The sequence below is a fragment of the Buteo buteo genome, chromosome 1 (assembly GCF_964188355.1).
Source record: "Buteo buteo chromosome 1, bButBut1.hap1.1, whole genome shotgun sequence".
NCBI classification, from domain to species: Eukaryota; Metazoa; Chordata; class Aves; order Accipitriformes; family Accipitridae; genus Buteo; species Buteo buteo.
The window spans coordinates 14,159,910-14,184,167 of record NC_134171.1 but is presented as its reverse complement, the minus strand read 5'-3'; the positions used below and the strand labels follow the sequence as shown (position 1 = coordinate 14,184,167).

Sequence of the window (24,258 nt, the reverse complement as noted above, 5' to 3'; positions counted from 1 at the left end):
CATGCCCAGGGCTTTTTTATTTCAGTGGGGTATTTTTTAATGCAAAACCATTTGTGTGTGTATGTGTACATATATAAACATACATATAAATTTTTGGTTGAAGCACAATACGACTGGAACCAACCCAGCTTGGCAGATCTCTGCTGTGTGGCTACTGTGATCACCGCTCCATTTTCCATTCCTGCAAGTTCTGCTTCCAACGCAGAGTAGCACCAGGAGCTGTTCCAGCTCTGAACAGCTACTCAGCAGCAGTGCAGGGTGGGCAAAAGCTAATGGAAAATGGTGACAAATCGAGCATCACATGTTCCTCTGCCAGCTGATCCACTGCAGAGTAAGGGTGTCTTGCTGCTACCAGCTAGACAAGCTGTACTCTTTGTTCAGCACTGCTAGGCTGGGCTATGGTGTAGCAGATGCCTGTTTGTTCATTACCATTGAGCCTTTTAAGGTGTTCAGCGGTCTGGTGAAATAAGGTAATGTGTGCAAATGATTAGACTCTTCTTTAAAACGGGCTTTCCCAGTCTCACTTGTGATACCATACACCAAAAGATCAAGCTCTAATTTAAAATGTTCCCTTCGCAACACTGTCCATTTAGCATGTAAGCAGTAAATAGGTTTGGAAATTATTTGAAAATGGAGAATTTGCCCTTTGTTGTTTTTCACAGGCAGAATAGTGCCAACCTGAGATTTACCAGGACATACTAAAAGGACACAGTTCCTTATGGATTTCAGTGCATACTAGTAGTCTTCTTGCTCGTAAGCATGTGCAGGTGAAGAAGAAAATATAGTAGAGTCTAAAGTAGATGAAATGGGAAAAAATTACTCATAAGCATTACCAAAGGTAATGACAGGTCAAGAGGCCTATCCATTGAATTTTCTTAATTTGTTTTCCCATGTCTCTTCCATGTCATTCTATTATGTTCTTTAAACAAGTGCAAGCCCACATTATTTCCAAGGACAAATTGCAGGACCTGAGCAATGAGTTATGTAAGAGAAGCAGATTAGAAAACATATCAAAACCAGCCAAAAAAGAAACACCATGCAAACCACAAAGCACAGAAAACCTGCTGAATGCTTATGAACCAGCACTGATCAAAAAGGAAGTGATTCACAAAATGTAGGCACAAAATGTATTTAAATTTCAGTCATGTCCTTAAAAAAAAAATTAGATATCACAAGATATGAATATGCAGAGAACAATCCTTTCAACTTTTGAACAGAGTTCTTTACCTACAAGAACAAATTAGTTTTGCTTCTGTTCGGCAACAGTAAAATAAAAAGTTATTTGATATACCACATGACATACTGCAAATAAATGAAGTTGGTTTGGAAACACACGGAGATTTTAATATCCAGAGATTAGATTACTAATGAAGTAAAACTGCCTGTATTGGGGAGGAGACACAGGGAACACTCTGAGATGCGCGATGCCCCATCAGGTGCTGCAGTCCTGCTACTGGCACTGATAAAATCTTTTATCGTGGGCATAGTGGGCTCTCCCTTCATCACTCATGTGAAATACCAGAAGACATCCACCACACCCTCACTCCTTTCATACCCCGTTGCTGAGGGATCCTCACTGCAGTCAGCAGGGGATTGCTTTGTTCCTTACAGTTTTCAAGTGAGTAGATGAAGTTGCCCCTCAGCCATTTCTTTCATCCTCCTTCTTCTCGTTATTGCAAAGTTGTAAGAATGTGCTTACATGACATATTTTTTTAGCCAAGGAAAACTCATCTCACAAGCCCTACATGATTTAAAATTTAGGCATCCGCTCAATATTAGGAGAGGGGAGATCTGAGCTGTTGACTGAGCTTGGCCAACTACCTTGCATTAGGTGAAAAAGCTCCAGTGGCCAAAGATAACCTGAATTGAGCCCATCCTAAGTGTTTGTGCTGTATAGAGCACTAGAGAACAAGTGTCCTTCACTAAAAAAGTCCTGTGGTTATAGTTGGTTTTCTTTTTGCTTGCTTCTCTGTTTAAAAATAGACACCCACACAAGTGTAGATATGATCTAGACAGTGTATGACATGTACCTAGAAGAAAAAGTTATGTCTAATTCTTCTATAATGCAACTAGAAAGATTTTCAAACAATTTTATCTGAATTGTAATTTTTACACACTGATTTAAAGGTTTTCCTGAATCCTTCCTCACCTCACTGTCATTTAGCTGCAACGGACATAATAAACATGAAAGATCTTGTTTTTTCTAAAACTCTAAAATCACAATAGCATTACTAGGGAATTGTGGACTTATACAGGTCTGACTTGCTCCAAGTAGTTGTAGCTCCATACTCTTCATTATCGGAAAACACAGCTCTCTTGGAGCAAGATGAAGCATTTCCACACAGGGAATCAGCACTTCATGCTGTTCACGGCTAAGTACACAGGAAGAGGAGACAGTGTAGAGAAACTGAGGCCCAGGCAAATTCAGACTCTCTGCCTCATCAGGAGGTACAAATCTTCTTGAAAATGGGCAACAAAAAGCTGCTAGGGAATTACTTTGCCCTAGAGCTTGCTGCTGCAATGAGTGTGATAGCCAGCATCCCGGAGATGCCAGCAGGTCCGCTGATGCCTGGGCTCAGCACATCCTTTTCTGTGGCATGTGCTTAAAGGCAACATAGAAAGTCCACGTAGGCATTACACACCAATTTGCCAGTTCCATGCTTTGCATTTCCCACTTTCCAGTCACTATGGCAGGGAGCATAGTATTGGTTTGGTGTTTTCATCTACGTCTGTCTTCCAGAGGGCTTTCCTAAAGCCCTTCATTGCGTTTGTTCTGGGGTTATAATGACTTTCCTATGAATTGCTTCTATTTTCTGTAGAGCAACACCCCCCCCCCCCCCCCCCCCACTTAAATCAGCTGCCATCACCTGTCTGTGTTACAGTTTTTTGCTTCCTTCTGGTTTTCTTTAATAATCCCTTTACATTAACCTACCTTTTAGGAAGAGAAGTCTCATAAAAGCAGTCTTCAGGGCACATGATATGTATTAAAATGCAATTTATCACCCTATTGATTGATAATGAAATTAAATGTTTTCCTTCCTTCCTTCCCCCACTCTTCAGTATTAAGATTTTGATCATGAACCATTTTCATAGATTCAGACACTGAAGCAGAAGATGCTGACAGAATTGAAGCAGAGCTCTATAGTCAAGATTATCTCAAGTCTCCATCCACAAATCTGATCTGGTTTATGCCAGTTTTCTGCTTCAGTATATTGCTAGTTTCTTTGTGGCCAATGCGGTCGGTGTGAGTGCTATCAGAGCCATCTTTCTTTCTCAGAAATCTGTTAGAAATTTCTTGGTGTTGCTTTAAAGCTTCAAGTGATTTTAGTATAGGCATCTGCTCCCAACTTATGCATACTAGCGAAGACCCCCATACTAATGGCATGTTGATACTGTAATTCTAAATATAATAATCAAGAGTATTAATAACATTTAAATAATTTTCAATAAGTAATTAAAATGATTAAGCATTCCTTCTAGAGAGGCGTAAGTGTCTCCACAGTATGAAGTGCCTGCCTCATATGACCCTGCCTGGTTTACCCTGGTTTTGTGACCCCCCAGCCCCCACCTGCCATCCTGGGGTGGTGCTGCTGTCCCGGCCTCCCTGGGCCAGCTGGGAGGGGAGGAGAGGCTGAACGAAAGCTCCTCTCACCAGCAAGATCAAGTTAGCAATGAATGAAGGCTTAATTAACAGAGGAGAGAACAAGAGCCAATCCCCTCCGACACAATATTGATCCTTTTTTCCAAAGTTTTGTTGTTAATGTTATATTAAAAGTATTCTGATGTGTTTGCATCTTGGAAATTTCACATCATGACTGTATACGCAGGCATATTCTCTCCACTGTAGTGGCAGATTTGCATGCAATGTACTTAAGTCATTTTTTGGTTTGTAGTCAGTGAAGAAATTTAAAATCTTTGATTAAAGTATGTAGATGGAGAGACGGAATATGGAAAAAGACTGTAAACTTCAGGCTGAGCAACATATAAACCAATAGCAGCATATGGACAATTGCTTCTTTCTCCTCTTTCTGCTTTAATGGTTGCAACATTTTTTCAGCTTGGATGAGCAATACACACATAGCGTATTTTATCATTCCCTTGGAGATTTCCTTACAATGTAAGTTTTGGGTTAATATATGGCAAAATAACAAAGACTTAAGGCAAAAAGTGCACATTTACATTATTTCCTCATGAGTGCAATAGTCTTTTATATCTCAGGAATTGAGTAGATTGTCCATGGTGGGGCAGAAGGCATTTCATTAAAGTATATTGCAATTCAAGCTTCCTTCTTGCCTTAGAAATGCATTCAGCAGCTTTTGGCACAGCTTTGATATTTCAGGTGAGATGTGGTCTGCTTTGTACAATTTTTGACTTCGCGGATATACAGAGGGATGAGAAAGAGTGGGAGTTGCAACACGGATCATCAGACAGAGTTTAATCTTTCAAAACAAATCATCTGGCGGGCAGGGACTGTAATTAAGTTACAGATTGCCATGAGATTTGTTCTGCTGAAGTTGCCTTCTCAATTTTTTTTCTCTTGCATTTATTCTCTACATGCTTTTTTGAGAGCTCCTTGGGGCATTCCCTTGAGGTTATTTTCAAACATCTCTACATCCTCTGTGAAATCCTGCCCCAACTCCCCTGGATGGGTTTTACAGAGGAGAAAGCAGAGCAGCTCAAAGCCTTGATGCTATAAGACAGACACTCCTACTGATGAGCCTCTGCTTCTCCCAACATGTGTGTACGCAGCTTACACTCTCCCCAGGGGAATTTCCTACTGACCCAGTGGGGATAATTGCACTTTTCTGCAGCAGAGGAGACAAGGCAAGCCTGCAATTCAGCAGTTGTGGTGCTCCTGCATATGCAGAACTGCTATCAGCAGGGAAAGACCTTAATATATGGTGCCAAACTGGGACCTTGCAAGGCAGGAACAGCACCTGGGAGGGTACACTTTCAATGAACCAAAATTTATTAAATTAGATTCTGGTGAATTTGGTCACTCTTTACACTGATGATCAAAATAATCTTTACAGTCAGACTAACAAGAATGAGAAATAACCTCTCTTCAGTGACTACCAGTTTTTACCCAGTCATTTATCTGTTCATCTTGTTATACACATGAAACTTTGGTGCTGTTATGAATGCAGAGGAGCTGCTTTCTAGTCTAATGATAAAAACAATACAAGGCTGGAGCTTCTATTTTTTTTTTCCTTTCACAGTGACTATTCTGTGCGTAATGATGTTATAGTCTCACGATTTATTTCAGTGATTTTCTTACTGCACATTTCACACTTTTTTTTTTACGTTTGTGAGTTTAATTATGAGCGCAGGTACTTCAGAAGATAAATATGAGTTTCTTATGATAAAACTGTGGGCCCTCTTTCTATACATCTTTATCTTTACCCTGCTGTCAGGTTTAGTTCATATTGTAAGCATTTTGACGTTCAAACCGTATTTTTCTCTGGCTTTATTTAGCCCTCAAACTTCATTAGTTTTTAGTAAAAACCAACCCTGCTTAAAATCTCATCTTTCTCTGTAGTTGTTATCATTCGATGTCAAATGATTTGCGATGGAGCTGGAATGATAAAAGACTTCATGAATGATAAAAACACACTACAAGAACAATAACGGCACAGAAGGTATCAATTTTTTAACAATGTCAGAAAAACAAACTGGTTGGACAGTCTTACACTGAGCTCTGAATGTCTGGCCCATGAGTTCACCGTCTGGACCTTCAGTGAACATGGCTGATTTTTCAGCCAGCTGAGCAGCTACACTTTGGAGAGCCAGTAGCAAGAAAAAAAGAAATTGGTGGTAAGATAGATGGATTTGAGGGTACCAAGAAGAAAAAGGACATAATCTCCCTGCATAAAGTGTGGAGGAGATGTCCAGAGGGACACTAGGAGGGCTGAAGGAGAGACTGGGGAGTGCAGAGTGTGGTGTGGGGTGTGGGCAAGGAAGACCTGCTGTGGAAAGGGGCAGACCCTAAAAGCCAAAATCAGGAGTGACCAGAGAGAGTGGAGAACATGGGAGAGAGGCACCATGAAGTCAAGGGGAGCAGTAACAGGGGAAATGCCTGTATATGATGCCACTATATGAATTCCAGGTCAGAGGGGTAAGGCTTACTGAAGGCTGAGTGGTTTTGAGTATGTCTGTCTAGATTTCCTATGTTGCTCTCTCAAGCTGCTACAAAAATTATGGCATGGTCCTCTTTAAAAATGTCAGATCAATAAGGCCACTTGATGAGGGTCAGAGCTCTATTTTGAATGCAAGTCAATAAAAAATAATTGACTTATTGTCAATAATCAGTAATAATTACTAATATAGTCACTTAGTAAGACTTGCTGAGTGGAAAACCTATTGCCCGAATGCTGCATTTCTCAGCTTTTATGCTCATTAAATGTATTCATTATCTAGAGTTCTGCCTTTAAATTCTACAGAGACTCACAGCTTGCCTCTTAATTTGAGATGCTGCAGAATTTTCCCCTGATGGTGCTCCTTCAACTCTTTTCTGCAAACCCACTCAGCCACAGAAACACTCTGCAGACGGGCCCCAATGCAAATACATTCACTTACATATGTATAGAGAGTTGAACACTAATTAAAGTATCAGCTTATTTCCCCGAGTCTCAGAGTACCTCTACTGCTGAAACTAAGAATTATGAGCCTATAGGTAAGGATGTCCATTTCCAGCTAACAGTCTTTTATCCTGTCATTATTGTTTAATATTTGCTTTTGGAAGATACAGTATCAAAAAGGAATAACAGATCTAAAGCCGAGAAATTGAATTATTAAGGCTTAGTTGTCTAGATTTTGGAACATATACATGAAACCAGTGTAACTAACTCTTTAGTTAATGGGAAGAAAGGTGGAGCTCAGTAAGTTGGAGCTCAGTCATTGCCTGCTCTTCTCTCCTAAGAAATATTTGTCGCCAGTTTCCTTACATCAGACAAGATTTTATCTCACTGTGATGAAATGTGGCTCCAGTTGTACAAAAGCAGCTCTGTGTGGCAGTGCCGTGTTCCCTGGATGCTGCAGACAGCTGGGCTTGTGATGGCTACCTGTCTGGAGGGAAGCGAGGAAGCCCTGGGCTCCCTCCTCAGACACCCCCCTCTTACCCTCACCCAGCTACAAGACCCTACAGAGCCTCAGAGGTTTTCATGCCGCAAATGAGGAGGATGTTTTATTTGATGGCAGCATCAAATTCTGAAGCGTGCAAGGTATTTTAACTACAGCACAATTTATCATGTATGAAGGATTGCGTTCTTCGTGGTGTGAGATGACGTCAAACAAGACAATGAGCACCAGAAGCGTGACTCCTGCAAGAGGCTTAAGTACCTGCCTGCGCTTTTGTGATAACACATTACAATAATTTGACTCGAGAACATCCCCCGTTGTTTTCATAATTCCGCACAGCATGCAAGAAGTTTCTTATGTTTTTAAAAACTTATTCCGCAGTTCACCAAGATCTAAATGCAGGAGTCTATATTTTTTTTTAGTTGGCTGTCCAAGCAAGTAGATACCTAGTCAACATAGCCAACAGAATCTAAAAAGCTATTCAGCTCATCCAAAAATAGAAAGTCATCTGAATGGCTCTTTACACTCCAATGACCATGTTGTTTATACACCCATTGAGTATAAATGGGAATGTAGACACCTAATTCACAGTAGAACCTAATCCAAGTATCTTAATCTGAGAGCTGAATCCCATCTCTATTTTCAGTTGAATAAGTAGCAAGAATAATCCTTATAATAATTGCAGCGTCAGTAGTTACTGTAACAGCAGCTTCTCTGCACAGTCTAGTTTAAATACACCTTCACCTGTACTATATTCTTGCCTAGTAATCTTAACCAGGATGTTGCTACTGCAGTCTGTGAACTTAAGTAATATTGCTGATCTTTCATTCCTTATCCAAGTTCATCAAGAGGAGTTGGAATACTTGGCTGTTTGATTTCAAGCAATATGTTGTTGACATCTCTTAGAATAGGGAGACTTCTTAAAAAGGTGGTGTACTGGAATATGAGTTGAGGTTTGGGTCAAATGTAGCCTGTCAAGTCTCATCTATCTTAGACAGCAATCTGCAGGAATACACATATTTACTGATCTCTGAGTTTCTTCATAAATATTCCTTCTTAAGAGCATCCAAATTTATTCTTAGAAGCAATTTATTACATTCCTTTCCAGGATAGGTGAGGCTGGAGGTAGAAAAGTGTTATGAGACTTCTGTTCAAAACATTAAAGATTGGTTGGAGGGACCAAATGCAGCATAAAATCAGATATTTGCCCCTCTATTTCATGGAATTATTCCATCTGTTGGTGGATTTCACAAGAAGACCTGCCAGCGGCTACTGACATTTCAGGTAGCAGCAGGTCAGGTTTTTTAATCATTTACCAAGTACAGTTTTCTTTTCAAGCACAGACTCTGCACCTCCCATCATGGTCTACTGCAGCTTACTTTTACATATATTAAATCTATAAAACCACCCAGAAGGGGAAGCATATGCAGGACATCAAAGCTCACTTGACTGTGGAACATGTTCAGCTACCTCTCAGTGATATGTCCTGGTTGTGTATATTATGGGGTCTGAGCCAGTCAATTTGAAGAATAAAGGCCCAAATACTTAAACCCATGGTTCTCATGTCACAGGCATGAGCCAGCAGGAGATGATGGCAGTGGTGAGGGTAGTGGGGAATCTGACATCCATGCTAGCATTTGAGGTTTCAGATCAGAGTGAACGAGACAGCATTGCGTGGTTGTTTTCTGCTTGCTGGTCTCCAGCCGTTCTCCCTGCTGCACTGTACTGCTGAAACGTGGATCAGCAGAAAATGTGCTTAATGGGAGGCTTCACTGCTGCATTGAAGGGATGACTGCCCTGGCACTCGCTGAAAACCTGAAAACTTTGGAAGTTGCTGTCACCTTCCTTGGCCTGCACGTGAAGTCCACCGTGCTGAACCATACTTTAATTGCCAGCCACGTTGTCTGTAATTAGTTGCACTTTGGTATGGATGAAGGAAACTGTTGTTAAACAATGTGATATTGTTATTTGGGATACTGCTGTTCTAACAGATGCCTGATGAACTTTTATGTATAGAAACTGGTAGGGCTTTTAAGGCAAATTTTAGGTATATTATACGGTAATTACACACTATGAAATGTGGTTGACTTAAGCACATGTGTGTGTTTGGAATTCTGTATTTATTTTTTTTTTTTAGTTTGTCTGATAAGCTGAGCAAACTGTTGGAGATGGGATACATCTCAATGGGTCTATTCTGTACTTTATGCACTGAAAAAGAAAGGAGCAGCTACATGAATTTCAGCCATTGCAAAACACCACTTTTTCAATGCTAGCTTTTTACAACAGATAAAGCCAAACGTGCTTATTAGTAACAATGCTCTCCTGATTTATCTTTAGGCATAGGACAAATGTCATCAATTTCTTCACTGATTTAGTTTCACACATGGATTTCTGTCTGTGTAAATTGGAAGACTTATGCCTTTTACTGGAAGGAGACTGATACTCATGCAATTGCCGTCAGAGTACATGCTGAGTACTTTCTCCCTCTCATTCCTAGTCAAAAGCCTCACATGGTATCGTGGAGAGAAGCATCACCATTGCAATGTGTATGCTTTCCTGCTGGACCAGATAATTTTTTCCAAATGCCATACTCCAGTTAGTGTCTAGTGAGTCCGTCCACTTTGCCATAACTTTGTGGTTATCAGAGAAGTCACCTGTTCTTGAAAGCTGATTCAGACACAGAGGTATGACCCTTGCACTCATATGCACAGAAGGTCTCAGCAGTACTTGATGCTACAACACAGAAAAGATTAGAGTCACCAGCTGTAAGATGATCAATAATTTACTGCTACATGGTGATTCTGCATGACTCCTCCATGCGATCTGAGAAGCATTTGGCTGAAAAGACTTATTTGAAACGTGGTGATGTTTTGGCATCATTACAATGTTGACAGCTGTTCAAGGTTCCCCTCAGAGCTACCCAAAAGTCCAAGGGCTGTAGTCATGTGTAGCGTTCACTCTAGAAGGCAGTTCTAGCAAAGGAAGTGGCACATTTGCTGTTACTTTGAGCCCTTCAGGAGACATGAAAACTAACCATCGTATTGCCTGCAAGTCATTTGTGCTGGTTAGTGTTCACTTGGAAAAGAACTACTGTGTCCGGACGAGGAATCCTGGACAACATAGTCTGGGCTTTGTTATGTAAAAGCTCAGTTTATATGGCCGCAGTGGTACTTTCCAATCCCAGTCTCTTTGACATTATACAATGCAACACAGAGGAGGCAAAGTACAGGTTCAGGTTCTCCTTTGGACAAATCTTTCTAGCTTTTATAGCATATAGGAATCTTCACCTATTTTTCTTGTTATACCAATATAAAAGTACCTCTGTGACAAAGTCACGCTGGATCTTCAGGAAGAACAATATAATAAAATATTCTGTGTTTAATATTTTTATTTTAATTTAGCATCTGTGCAAATTCAGGAGCTAAACCTAGCCAAAGACAACTGTTATCTGGCTATATATACCCAGAAATGTGAAAGGTTCAGTACAGGATTCCTGTTTTTAAAAAAGTAATTTTCTTCAACCTGGGACAACAATATCTACCACAACTATTTCTCTAAGATAAAATTGACAACCACAGTGTTTTCAAAGACCACTGGCCATTCAGATAAATGTGGATATCATTACTGCCACCTATTGTTACAAGTAGAGAATTGAAGATATTTTCATAATTGTATTTTTCCAAATGGAGATAAAAATTGGAAAATAACAAGGTTGTTCCAGTTGAGGTATTTGTAAATAAACATGTTTCAGTACCTTCTTTGACAGCTTTGTTATCAGAGCTATACAAAATTGGCAAGTACAAGTGCTAAGAAAAGCCAAGATCTTCATGGACACCTGGTAAAAAATAATACTAAACTAAAAAGGAACCACAAGCACCATAATGTTCAGCATCACATTAACATATTTCTATATATCTAGGTGCTGCAATCCCAAGCCTTGAGCCAGGTGTCCAGACACTCTTTAGAGGTACATAGGAAGAGATAGGGTCTTCAGAGGCATTCATTAGTGATAGCTTTTTCGCTTGTCATAATTATTACAGCAGTTATATCTTGCATACATACTAGAAAATGGTCTTGTTGCCACACAGGTTACCACACAGAAGGAAAAGCTCTGAAGTGTGATAATGGGCTGGATGATAGGATTCTCATTAGTATCATATGAATGCTTGCTACTGGATAGTTAGAAGCAGTTATGTATTTTTTGTTTCTGCATTAAAACCCCAGGAGTAGGAATTGCAAGGAAAACAAAAGATTTAAAAAAAAAAAAAAAAAAAGAGACGATTTTAAATAGGAAAACCTAATAACAAATTTTTTTTGCAAGGCCTACTGACTTTTTGAGTACCTCAGCTTCATCACAGACTGTATAACAACAAAACTATGTATTTCTGATTGGTGATAAATATATTATTTGGGATTGCATGTTTAGAATCTTTTCATAGGTGTTTCAGTTTTATGGAATGATTTTGAAATCATGAAACCTTTACTCATTTTTTTCACACAGAATTCTGTGGATTTCTATTAATTTCTAGATTTAGAAGTTGCTTTAAGGAGTACTGTGAGATTTGAACATATGACTAAAATATCATAAAACTATTAAAACACTGTGATAAAACCAGATTAAATTTCAAGTTGTAATATTTGTTAGTCTGAGCCTTTCTTGAAGGCAAGGGTTAATTTTTCTAAGACATCTGATATTTATCTATCCACATACATATTTGAAAAAAACAATCTTCTACTGGAAGTTGATGATTCTGAAACTGTATCTGTTAAGTCACAGCAAAACTACAAATTTTTCTCCATGCCTTATTTGGAGACTGAAATGCAGATTTTTTTTTTTTTTCTTCTTTTCTGGATGGAGATGGGCCTGATGAAGTAAGTTCCACTGGACAGAACTTAGACCAATTAATATTTTAGACTTTCTGACATTTCAGTCTAGAACAGGACACTGGAATTGTCAAAAAAAAAGCAACGCTCTTTGACATTCCAAGTCCTCTGTGTACAACAGGCTCCAGAAAGTGCAAATGGAAATGGTTGACTTGATTGAATGAATTATTGTACCCTTTGTTTCTCAGAAGATAAATTTATGCATGGACATCCTGGTGCAAAATAGCAATTTATTTTGCTTTCAAGCAGAATTAGTGGATCTCAGCTGTGCTGGAATTTTCTCCTTAGTCAAGAGAGAAATAGCTAAAAAAAAGGTGCATTCCTTTTTATTTATTCCTATAAATAGCTCAGCTCAGCAAAAGCCATGCAACAATAAATTACCTGTGTAACTTATCCCTGGTTGTTAGTGAATTAACCCAAGTTTAAATATGTAAAGACCAGGACCAGTACTTTAATTTTTTGTCATCTCGGTCACTTGTTTCTTCATTTGCTGTCCACACCTATGGCCAGTGGCTTTTACTAACAGACATCATTTCCTCATTCCTATTTTAGTCAGGCACCATGAACTGTGAAAGCCTGTTTCTGAACTTAATTATTCTGGTGGCTTGGGTGTCAGATGTGGTGCCTTGTGGAAACACATCCAGAGTCATACAAACAAGCATCCACAAGATTTTTTTTCTTTACAGATCTCTCATAATCTAATACCACATCTTCTCAGACAATTTTCAATTTTACTGAAGTCTTTAAATTTCAAAATTACAGTGATTCATGGGGTCATGTCATGTCATGACATTCATTAGAGCAGGAACAGAAGGCTCTGAAGGTCTTTTTATAAAAGGACGGTAAGTGGCAGCAATTACTGGTGAGATCTAAGTGAGGGGTATGTGAACTGGCAATCAGAGGTCTGGAGCAGTCAAAAGTCTTTCATTCCCATCCATCTGATAGGAAATAACAGTAAAGAACTCTGCAATTCTTACTATGACTTTGTTTTAATACCATTGAACATTTATTGAAACTAGGAAGGATGTTGGTCAGGAACAAAAACCTAAAAAAATAAAAGTGGTGAGGTGTTGATGAAAGGAAGAGAGGATGCATCAGACTTCATTAAGGCTATTTCTTGAGCAAGTGCTATTGGTAGCTACTCTGCACAGTTCAGCTCTGAACGATACATCGTTTCTGTGCTGCCCTTATAGAAGCAAAACACCTCTGACCAAATTCATCTCCTGGCTGTAGAGTGGCCAGTATGTATTGACTTTTCCTTCATCCAAAGCTTCAACAAATTTGCCACAAGAAAACCTCACTATGTATGCACTCACTTTCTTTATGATCTGCATACCTTGGACATGTGTATTATTTGTGAATCTAGATATCAAATAGGAAGGAAATAAGGTCCCTATCTGTGAAAATCAGAATTTGTTCACATTTCTTTCCGTAATCAGGAGAAATCCCTTTATAATGTATGATATGGTTCACTTCAGTGCTCTCATATAGTGATAAGTCTCATGTGAACTTGAATAATCCATAGCTGAAACTTATATTTCCCAACTCATTGCCATTCTTATGGCTGTTAAGAACTGTTATACAGCTAATATTAATCACAATGAAAATTGTTCAGAATTACTCATGTCACATCAGGTTATTATTATATGGCAGGTATACATTTGTGATTGAATGTGAAACATTGGTGTGACTAACAAAACCTAAAAAAACCCCACTAATAAAAAATAAAAGGTTCTGGTCAGGTATATTCTCTAGTATATAAATGGGTTATGAGCAAATAATTGAGAATAATTTAATATTTGAGAGAATCAGGTACTCAGTAAACTGAGGTTATTGGAATTGTCCCTGCATGACTTCAGGTTGTTATCCAGAAATTCTCGCTTTTTACTGTGCTTTTTTTTTAATAGTAACAGCTGTCTTCTAGACTTTAACACTTTAACTACTAGCCAATGCAGACTCCTAGTCTTCTTATAGCATTCCCTATATCCAAGAATACAATCAGTGCTCACATTCAGTCATGAATGTTGGGACTATTTTGACAAAGAGAAGGCAAACAGGATTGTGAAGGTCACTGTTGGTTAAAAACTAGTGAATGTGACTTTCTGTGATCTTAATACAATTTGTTTTTCCCCAATGAAAACAGTAATTTCAAATGCCTGTTTCTGCATAAAGAAAAAATATTAATATAAGAAATGAGCTGCCTAATTAAGAAAAAAAGCCTTTAAACTCAGTATTTCAAGGTTTATCCTACACAACATACAGTTAGATTGTCAGCGCTAAAGAGAAAAGTGTACGAGAAAAACTTTATGAGGGTTGAAACAATGTCTGCTGAAGCCAAAGTAATCCTTCCATTGACTTCCAGGGTCTTTGTCTGGATCTTGTTTCTTTTGTACCCTTATGAGAATGCAAAATCCATCTAATTTAATTTCTCTGTTGGATATTTTGAAATGATCTCTGAGAAAAAAAACCCCTAGCATTCTGCAGGGATATAGCCTGCCTTAACTGTAACCCAATGAATTTTAGTGACACACATGTAAATATGGGCTTGCCACATCCAGACTGAGACAAGCATATCTTGTGACCCATGGAGCTTTTTTGTCAGTGGGCACTAGGTATTACCACTGACCCTGGAGGAGGTTTGTAATGGGCTGTAGAGCTAGGTATGCTTTCAAGGAAGCTAATCAGTTGCTGACCTGAAGGGTGGAGAAAGCTCTCTTTGCTCCCTGCAGAACTTGTCTATACATAAAGGATCATGGGAAAAATTCAGGTTGGAAGTGACCTCAGGACATCTCTAGTCCAACCTTCTGATTAAAGGATGATTGGATATGACATCAGACCAGGCTCCCCAGGGTTTTATGTAGTCATGTCTTGAAAAACTCCAAGGATGGTGACCACACAGCCCCTCTGGGCAGCCTGTCCCACTGCTTGCCTGTCCCCATGGTGAAAGTTTTCCTTTATATCCAGTCTGAACCTCCCTTCTTTCAACTTACACCTGTTGTTCGTATGCTAGATTCTGTCCTTCGAATGAAAGTGAGTACATGTCTTCTGTCTATTCAAATAAAAGAAGTTAAGAGCTTTTTTAAAAATCTAAGACTTCATTTCATGAGTTTGTACACAACTGAGTTTTCTCTAAGTTGCCTTTGGCTAATGAAGAGTTGAAACCTCAACGGTCCTCATTGAGAGAAAAACAATCATCATTGAAAAATGGAAATACTCCTAATAAGTCATGCTGGTAAAACTGCTATTGACTGAAATGCTCATCAATGTTACTGTGGGATTTTAGAAGCTCAAGAGAATGGAAATGTGATAATACATTAGATCAAGCTCTGAGCCAGCAAGGCAAAGAGTGAAATCTGTCAGATATAAAGTTGAAAGAATGTACTTTGGATTTTTTGCTGATATGAAATAAAGGGTTAGGGGTTATTACACATGTCAATTCAGACCCATCCAGAGCTGTTATAACTGAAATATTTCCTCTAATAATATTAGAAAGCTGCTTGGACTGGCAAAGAACAGCTGTCCCTGTGTTGGAAACACATTAAATCTTCTGATGAAATAAGGAGACAATACAGGCAAAAGCAAAAAATCACACATTTATACATGGCAAAAAACAAGCCTGTGGTGTTTGTATGTTTGCTGCAAAACAGGAAAGCAGAATAAAACAGATGGGAAGTGTTAGTTTTTCAGTTCTCACAGGCTTAAGGAAAAGCATAGATCTTGTGTTTGGCATTATTATTGATGTTTCAAAAAGGTGAAGGAAAGACAGCATCTGTACTTGTTGTAGAAGCGCTTTCCTAAACCAATTGGATTAACCTTAGCTGGAGTAACTCTAGTTCTGTTATTCACATCAATGGCTAGATCTTTGTTTAAGCCTCTGAAGCATTTTTACACAATTATGTCTTGTAGTAATCAACTTGAGTTTAATTCTCAGTTGTATAAATAAAACCCTGTTTGTTTAGTTCACTTCAGTTTTGTGAAATACGAACCTTGCTTTCATGTTCCAAAAGCAAATAGAAGAATTCTATTGACCATCTAGATACTATTTATTATTTGATATGTCTGTCACATTGCATCTTATGGATCTTTTCTGTTAACTAAACAACCTTAATCTATTTGTTCTTTACTCTCAGGGTATTTTTTTGTTTAGCCTTCCCCAGATCTTTTCTTTTTTGACTGGTTTTTTTTCAGATGCTATGAAATTAGGTAAGCCTAAGGACCTACTTTTGTTTTAAATTACAGCATAACACCTTTTTTGCAATATTTTTCTGTAACCTGCTTTGAATTAGTTATCAATGCGAAGTGATAGTCAATGAACCAGCCATTACTTTTTTTTCCTTGAGAAAACTAGGCAATTCATGGTTGACTTCACCAACCACACAACTTTCATTTCTAGATCAGTGTTTCAAGTCCAGTGAATATCAGTAGAGATCAAAAGTTACAATGTCCTTGTTGCTAATTTGTAGCAGAACACATGAAACTTTTTTGGAGATTGTTCTGGATTTCAAGCTTTAGAGCAAATGTCATCATCTCCTGTTTTTCAGTCTTCTTTTCTATGACTATTTGATCTACATAAGGGACACAAAAGTGTGACCTCTGGCAGGTTATTTATGGTCATTAATCCTGATGAGTAATTCAGATTTTCCCCTTCTGATGTATATATATACTTTGTGTCTGTTCATTTTATCTGGCACTGGCAATAAAGTCGCCTAGTTTTGCTCACTCTTTCTGAGATTTCTTAGAGTCCTCTTCAGGTGAAATAATCTTAATTCTTTTTGCCACTTCACATAGCTAATAAATATTGTGTTACATCTCTCCAGTGCTGAACTGCAGAACATTTCAATTTTAACCTCCTTTCATGCTGAAGATAAGCTATTTATTCCCACTATTTTCTTCATCAGCATTCAAGCCCCATGGCAGTATTTAACATGTGGAAGCTCTGGCTAGCTTCCAGCTGCAATGGACTGTACCAAAGACTCAGTAAATTCCACATATACTGTCTTCTCCCAGGTCTCTTCAACCTTTCATGAACTTCCTTGTAGCCAAAAGGAGGGGGAATAAGAACGATGGACTTCTTTGAACTTGGATACATTATTTTTCATAGACTCACAGACTAATTTAGGCTGGAAGGGACATCCAGAGGCCTCTAGTCTAATGTCCTGCCCAAAACAGGGTCAGCCTTCAGATCAGACCAGGTTGCTTGGGGTTTATCCTGTCAGGTCTTGAAAACCTCCAAGGATGAAGACTGCACGACTTCTCCACTTCTTAATTCAGAAATCTGCTTCTACCCCACTTAGTAACACCAGAAGGCAACATTGATGGAAGCGGTCATTAAACCTGCACATATTTGAACCTCAGTCCTTTATAATCATTGCGAGCCTTTCCAGGGAGTTCAGGGGACTCTGACTGGCATATGCAGTGAACATGAGTTGAGCCACACTCGTGGTTTTCATCCATGCAGAGGGAATATCTTCAAGCATTGGATGCCCACTCGGCCTAGATACTATAGAAGGTATGAGTAGATTATTAATCATTCTTTCCTACTTGGAAATTATACGCAACACCTTCTTACTGTACTTTCATCCTTCAGGGAGCATTAGTTTGACATTTGTAGCTAAGGCAATTGAAGAAAGCTAGAAATAGTTTCACAGGCAATATCAACAAGTGGCAATTAAACTGCAATGTTTCCCATTTTTTTCTCATTTGTCCACACCTCTTGAGTTTCTTGGACCAGCTGTTATATTAGTTATGTCTGGTCCTGCCACTGAGCAAAGACTTTGAAGGTTTCTCTACTCCCATTTCTATGTTGGTCTCATTTTTCTGTGTATAACAAGAGTTGGGGTAGCACCGGTACCGACTGAGAAAGTTGTGTTTATGAAATCAAGGACACTGCCATAACTCTGCTGATCATTGCTTGATGAACGGTTAGAAGGCAGCCCAGGGCTCTTTTGAATCCAAACTGTAAGTTTGCTCCTTGCAAAAGTCCTTCAGTTTCTCTTATGAGCTGGTTCAGGATACTTGGATTATGAAATGAGTGTTTCAATTCATTCTCTTAGCTAGCGATATGCATAACAAGAAAACTCTGTTAAGGTGATGAATTTGATGCCCTGTTGTTTGAACATGCTTGCTAAGGGGAAAAATGCTTTCTGAAATATTGATGTGTAGTCAAAACAGAATTTCACATACTTAACATGTTTGAATTTAAACTGCTTAACTAAAGAGTTTTTATCTCTTAAACCCACCTTCCTATATAAATAGTGTTTTTACTATTTAAATGACTTTAAATAGAGTATTTATTTAAAGGAGTTAGCTGTCATTTGTGTAACAGATGCCAGAAGCCCTCCATTCTGAATATATCCAGTAACTTTAATTGCAATGCTCCTCGACCTGCCAAGTCTTCCCCTTGACTGTGTGGAAGCCTCCCTGCCCTGTACCTAGCAGGCAGTGGTCAGTGCAAGGGCAGAGCAGTGGCCTTGCTCCTCTGCAGGCTTTGGAGATTTCATCAAGCTGCGTCCAGAGAGGAGAACTTTTAGTGCCACACTATAAACTGGGGACAACCACATGACAGAGTGCTGCTGGGAGGCATGCTCTTCACAGTGACCCTGCGCTTTGCTTTCTCTCTTGCCATGTACATCTACGCATCACGTGCTTCTCCAGGCATGTGATCCCACAGCAGCAGCATCTTAAGAAACTTGTTCACCTTCTGGCTTAAGTTAGCCTATGAATTTTACTTGCTGTAAAAGCAGTTTAAAACAGACTGTTTTGAGGTCTGAGGCACAGTTATGAGTCTATCAAGTTGCCTCAGGGACTGAGGGGTTGGGCTGCTCTGTGCAAGGCAATATAATCTGGTGTACGTCTCCCCAGCTACAGTCCTGCCCCTGAGCAAAATGTGCAAAGTCGGCAGAGCCCACGGGGAGGAAGATCCCTTAGGTAGGAAGGGCTTTATGGTCTGTGTGCATCTGTATCGAGTATCAGCCACTGCCTGAATTAGTCACAGAAAGATAAGCACAGATCTAATTTTACCACTCAACTTTCTGAACGTTACAGATGCAACTGCATAAAGAATATATTTGATGATACGTACAGCTGTCAAGTGGATTTGTCAATGTCTTTTCTGGTGGCAATAAAAATGTATAGTCTACTTAATGGTGCAATATCATAGCAGATATTCAGACTGTTTAAACCCATCTTTTTTTAAAAAAAAAGACAGAAAAGACATAGCCTTGTAATGAACAATCCCTGGGTGCTGCATTATTATACACATGGCAGTAGCTCATAAAGCTGAATTTCTCCTTTTGATCACTTTTATTCTCAGTGAAGTACTAGTGATTGTACCATTCCAATTCTTAATTTTTATTTCCTTAAACTGGGGAAAACAGTTTGGAGTGATGTTGAATGTATCACTGATTTTAGGAAGCCACAGAAAGGTCCTAATGTGCTTGGGTGTGACCCCCAATCTTTTTACCCACATGAGAATTGGAGAGTCACTATTGTGCTTGTTAAACTTGTGAAGACAAAGTTTTAAATATTTCATTCAACAGTCAAAACTATGACGTGCTTATTTCCATTGAAAGTCATTGCTTTATTTTCAAGTCAGGGATCAATCACAAAGACTATTCAACATGAAATCATAATTCCAACTTTTGTCAGAAAACAGTTATCAAAACCCAAAGACCATTACTGTTACTGTAACAATCATTTTGTTACTAGCAAATATATTTGATACCAGCTGAACAGTAGCTATTCCAAAACCTGTCTCATCAATTGAGAGATTAGATATAATATTACATATAAAAATGTACAGAATATCCTATGATAATTCAACCAAAGAGAAGTTCTATAATATAAGAAAAGATATTTAATCCTACAGTTCACCTGTAACTCACAACTTCACCCATATGAAGTCTGGGGAAGGAGAAGCTTTGATATGGTAAATGATATGACAAGCGACTACAGGGGAGAGGAAAGAGACAAGTCAGAGTTTGGGGGTTTGTGGGTGACAGGCTCTAGAAAAGATTTCCCTTTATATTACACATATAACTAGAACTGCTGCTGAATCAGGCAATTATAGGTAGCCTGTAAGTTGTGCAGAAGAAATACAGTATTTCACACTGAAATATCGGTATAATTTTAAATTTCCATTCCAGATGGCAATTCATAGTGAGATCCTTTTCCTTGCACAGAGACGTATACATCCTACATTATTTCCAAATGTGTGGGGAACGATTCAAAGTAATTTCTTATTTATCCTACGTTTCCCCAGCTGCTGCTACACAAATTGTAAACATAATCTTAGTGTACTTCACAATTTTGTATGATTCTCAGGAAGGGCTAGAAAGTGTGGAATTTAGAATACTAAACTGTAAGCTTCCTTCTTTTGTCAGGAAAGGTGTGGAGTTTGGGTGATGACTGAGCTCATATCATGCAAGCAATATACATATTATAATTGCTGTTGCTATCTTATTCCTGTATGATGTTTACTTCAGAAGTCATTCTCTAATTAAAAAAAAAAAAAAGTCTTCTGGTGTAACACATTATCCTTTTGCAACATTTCACTTTTTTCTTCATTCCATTTACAGGCACATTGGAAAAAACATCTTAGAGAAATCTAAATATGTATTAGTATTAGTATTAGTACAGTGCCTTCTCTTTTGACATAAGTGGAAAATTCAGCTCAAGGGGCAAATGTTTTGCTCAAGGTGGACTGATCCATCTCCCACTCTGGCAATGCCACACCAAGAACATGGCTTTGAAACGGCATGAAGCACAAGCTGCCAGTGAAAAGGCAATGCCACACAACACTGCCGCATCACGCTCACCAAGCCGCGGGGTGAGCCAAACCAGGGACCGATCCAGGCTGGCAAAGGGAGGAGATGAGTTTCCCCCAGAACAGGTCCGCACCATAAGAAATGATGCTGGACCAAGAAAGAGAGTAGGAATGCCCGACAGTGGTGGGGATAAAGCTGCGTCCATCCCTCCTGACAGCAGCATGAACGTAGGTCAACAGAAAATTATCCTGAAAGTGCAGCTCTCTAGAGCAATGTTCTTCCCTTGTGCCAAGAACGGCAGAGTTGAGCTGATGCTTCAGCACATCATCATCTTCATCCTCCCTTATCCCCGCTCCTTTCCCCAGCATAGTACCTACTATTACAGACAGCCAAGTGGGGATTTGGGAGCTAAAGAGAGAGCTGCTAGACTTACCCAATCAGCATAAGATAGCTAGCAGGACTCTACAATATGTGAGTGATCGTGCATGTGAGCATGGCAGATTAGTGGGGTCTGGCAGAAACGGTAGATCACCAATGTTTCCAATTAAATGATTTCTTGGGTCTGTCAAATGCGGAGTCCCTGAGGCAATCAGGCACCTACTAGATGCAAATCTTCCATCTCGTTGTTCCCGCTGCTATAAATAAAGTACATAATCTTGAAAACCAAATCCATGTCAATGCTAACCATATGAAAACAAAACCACAAGAAATGGAAACATAGAGATCCTCTTTAGTATGCATGTTTTCTCAGGGCAGTAAAAAGAGGTACATAAAAATCATTTGCCTTTATCTATGATATGGTTTTCATTGGTTCTGTAATGACTTAAATCACTTGGCCCTCATACCCAGATGGGGAAAACTTTAAAATTGCAGGTTTTCTTTGGGTATGAAATGTAATGCATTCCGTTCCTTATTTTACAGGGACATCAAACCTGACAACATACTACTGGATGAGCATGGTAAGTGAATATTGACTGCTTTCTCTCAGATATCTCTAATTCTTGAGATCTTAGTGGCATGCTCATTACACGCTTTGTAAATCAGCCTCAGATGTTGGATTTCTACCTAAATCTGGACTTTCTCTGCAAAGACCCTCTGTCCACCTTGTGGATTTTGTAATTTCCCCTTCTATTGCAAAAAAAATATGCTGATCTGACATTTGCAAGATGTCGTGGTTTAAGCCCAGTTGGCAGCTAAGCACCATGCGGCCACTCGCTCACTCCTTCCCAATGCGGTGGGGTGGGGAGGAGAATCAGAAGAAAAACATAAAACCTCATGGGTTGAGATAAGGACAGTTTAATAGGACAACACAAGGAGTCAAGAAGTACTAATAACAATAATACTAATAAAAGACTGTATAAAGTGAGTGATGAACAATGCAATTGCTCACCACCCAGAACGTGATGCTCAGCCTGTTCCCAAGCCGCGATCCCTCCTCCCTCCGGCCAGCTCCCCCAGTTATATACTGAGCATGACGTCATATGGTATTAAATATCCCCTTGGCTAGTTCAGGTCAGCTGTCCTGGCAGTGCCCCCTCCCAGCTTCTTGTGAAAATTAACTCTATCCCAACCAAACCCAGGACATAAGACCTGAAGAAGGAATTTACTATGAATTGAGATCACCGGGAACACCTAATAAAAAGAAGTTAATATTTTATGAACAGGATTACTGTGAATCACCATAGTCCCTTTTTAGGGGCCTACCAGTAGAACAGTACCAAACACTTACTTTCCCTTTGAAAACTTCTGAAGGGCTAAGAAATTTCATTTAGCAAATTATTTTTTCTGTCGGTATCTGAAATTACTTTCCTAAATTTAGATACGGAATTTGGAAATTTGCCTCTAAGTCTGCAAAGTTTTTACTTCTCTACATGTAGTTCTAGCTTAAATAACATAGAAAAGACTAGACAACATAATCAGCTTTGAACTTTCAGTACTATTTCCATGTTCTCAAACAAAAAAAGGTGTGGTATGAAAAAAAAGCAGCTGATTTCTTTAAACTTAAATTTTATACATATATGCTGTCTACGAAGTATTTTGCTAAAACCTCATGTACCTTTTTGCAACTATTCATAGGAAGAACATGAGAAAATACAGGTAAAGAAGGCATTAACCTTGTATCAGCACAGAAATATGTACAGAACGAAATGGAAAAATGGAAATGGAAAAAGGATATGTGTGTTTGCTACTGTGGGAAAGTCTTGTTGTGCTTTGTTCACCTCAGAAATTGATTAAAAGCAGTTAATCTTTGTGAAAATGTAAACTTGAAATCATGCCAACATTACCATTACCTTTCAAAATCCATTGCAGTGCTGCTGGGTATACAAGTTAAAGTTGATTAAAGAGGTAACATTGCAAACAGCTGGAGTTTGTCCCTGGGAATATGGAAGCCAACAAAGCTAAATAAATCTGGAGTTTTAAACCACCGAGAGCTTCAGGAATTTAATGTTTCAGACCCATAAGTGTTAATGTTCCCTAGATACTAGTATCAGCAAATAAGCATGAAATAGAAATCTCTTGTCTTTAAGTCCTGCGTGAATTAAAGATGTCAAAGGCAACATGAAATGACTATGAGTGTGTTAAATCTCTGATTGACAGCCTTTGAAGTACGGTTGCCCTTATCTCTCCTTGCCCCTCATCAAGGCCAACTACTGCACAAAATCAGCCTCTTGCAAGAGCTCTCCTGTGGGGGCTCAAGTATTGCAGAGAAGCTTCATCAGTGAGCCATATGCTGTAAAATGAGGGGGGTTTTTTTGGTGATTATGAGCTGTTCAGCAACAAAATTATCCATAGCCAGCTTGGAAATTTTGGGATGGATAGCCCCTTTTCTGCAAAGCAGCAGAATAGTGCTCTCTCATAGCACACCTGCAGACAAGTGGTGAAACAACCATACTTCTCCACACTCGCAGATAGACCTTGGTCAGCAGAATTAATCAGCTCATGGACCCTTGGTTCACAGACTGTTATGTGGCTGGGAGATGTAATTCTCTCAACCTGGTTAAAGGTCCACACACTTCAACTCACTAAATGAGGTGACATCAGTAGGACAGGTGTCTGTACTGTGCTTGTCACCACAGGCTTCTTTTACAGGTAACTGAAAGACATAGGTGCCCTTTAGATCATCTGATCTATTTTGGATGTCTGCACCATACACCAATATCTATTTCTCTTTGGTGACTAATACTTAGAATTTTTGAGTAAAGACATAGCTATCCGCCTTATAGATGTACGTTTTGCAAGATGAATGCTATCCTTGAAGTCCATAAAAGCTTTAAGTTGCAACATAGTAACATAATTTTTATGGAATCATCAGATCTCACTTAACAGAAGAATGTGCTGAATAAATGCAACATAAATATGGTAGGCTGTAGAGGAAGCATAACAAATTCACCTAACGGGAGTCAAACCAGGTGCACAGAAAGGAACTTTATTTTAGCCTCTGGCCTCTAAGATGGCACAACAGTTTCCTATACACTTGACTTTACCCCTAGGTCTTCCTTACAGTTCATTAAACAGACTCTGCTTACACACA

At 39.0% G+C, this 24,258-nt stretch overlaps 1 protein-coding gene across 2 annotated transcripts in view; it reads left to right on the top strand.

The window, feature by feature from the left end:
- The window catches only part of STK32B (serine/threonine kinase 32B), a 144,128-nt gene that overhangs the window by 61,303 nt on the left and 58,567 nt on the right, over positions 1-24,258 (top strand). For both annotated transcript variants that reach the window (XM_075040912.1, XM_075040903.1), the window contains exon 3: positions 21,648-21,685. In XM_075040912.1, the coding sequence (XP_074897013.1) occupies positions 21,648-21,685 (38 nt within the window). The remainder of the gene's footprint in view (positions 1-21,647; positions 21,686-24,258) is intronic.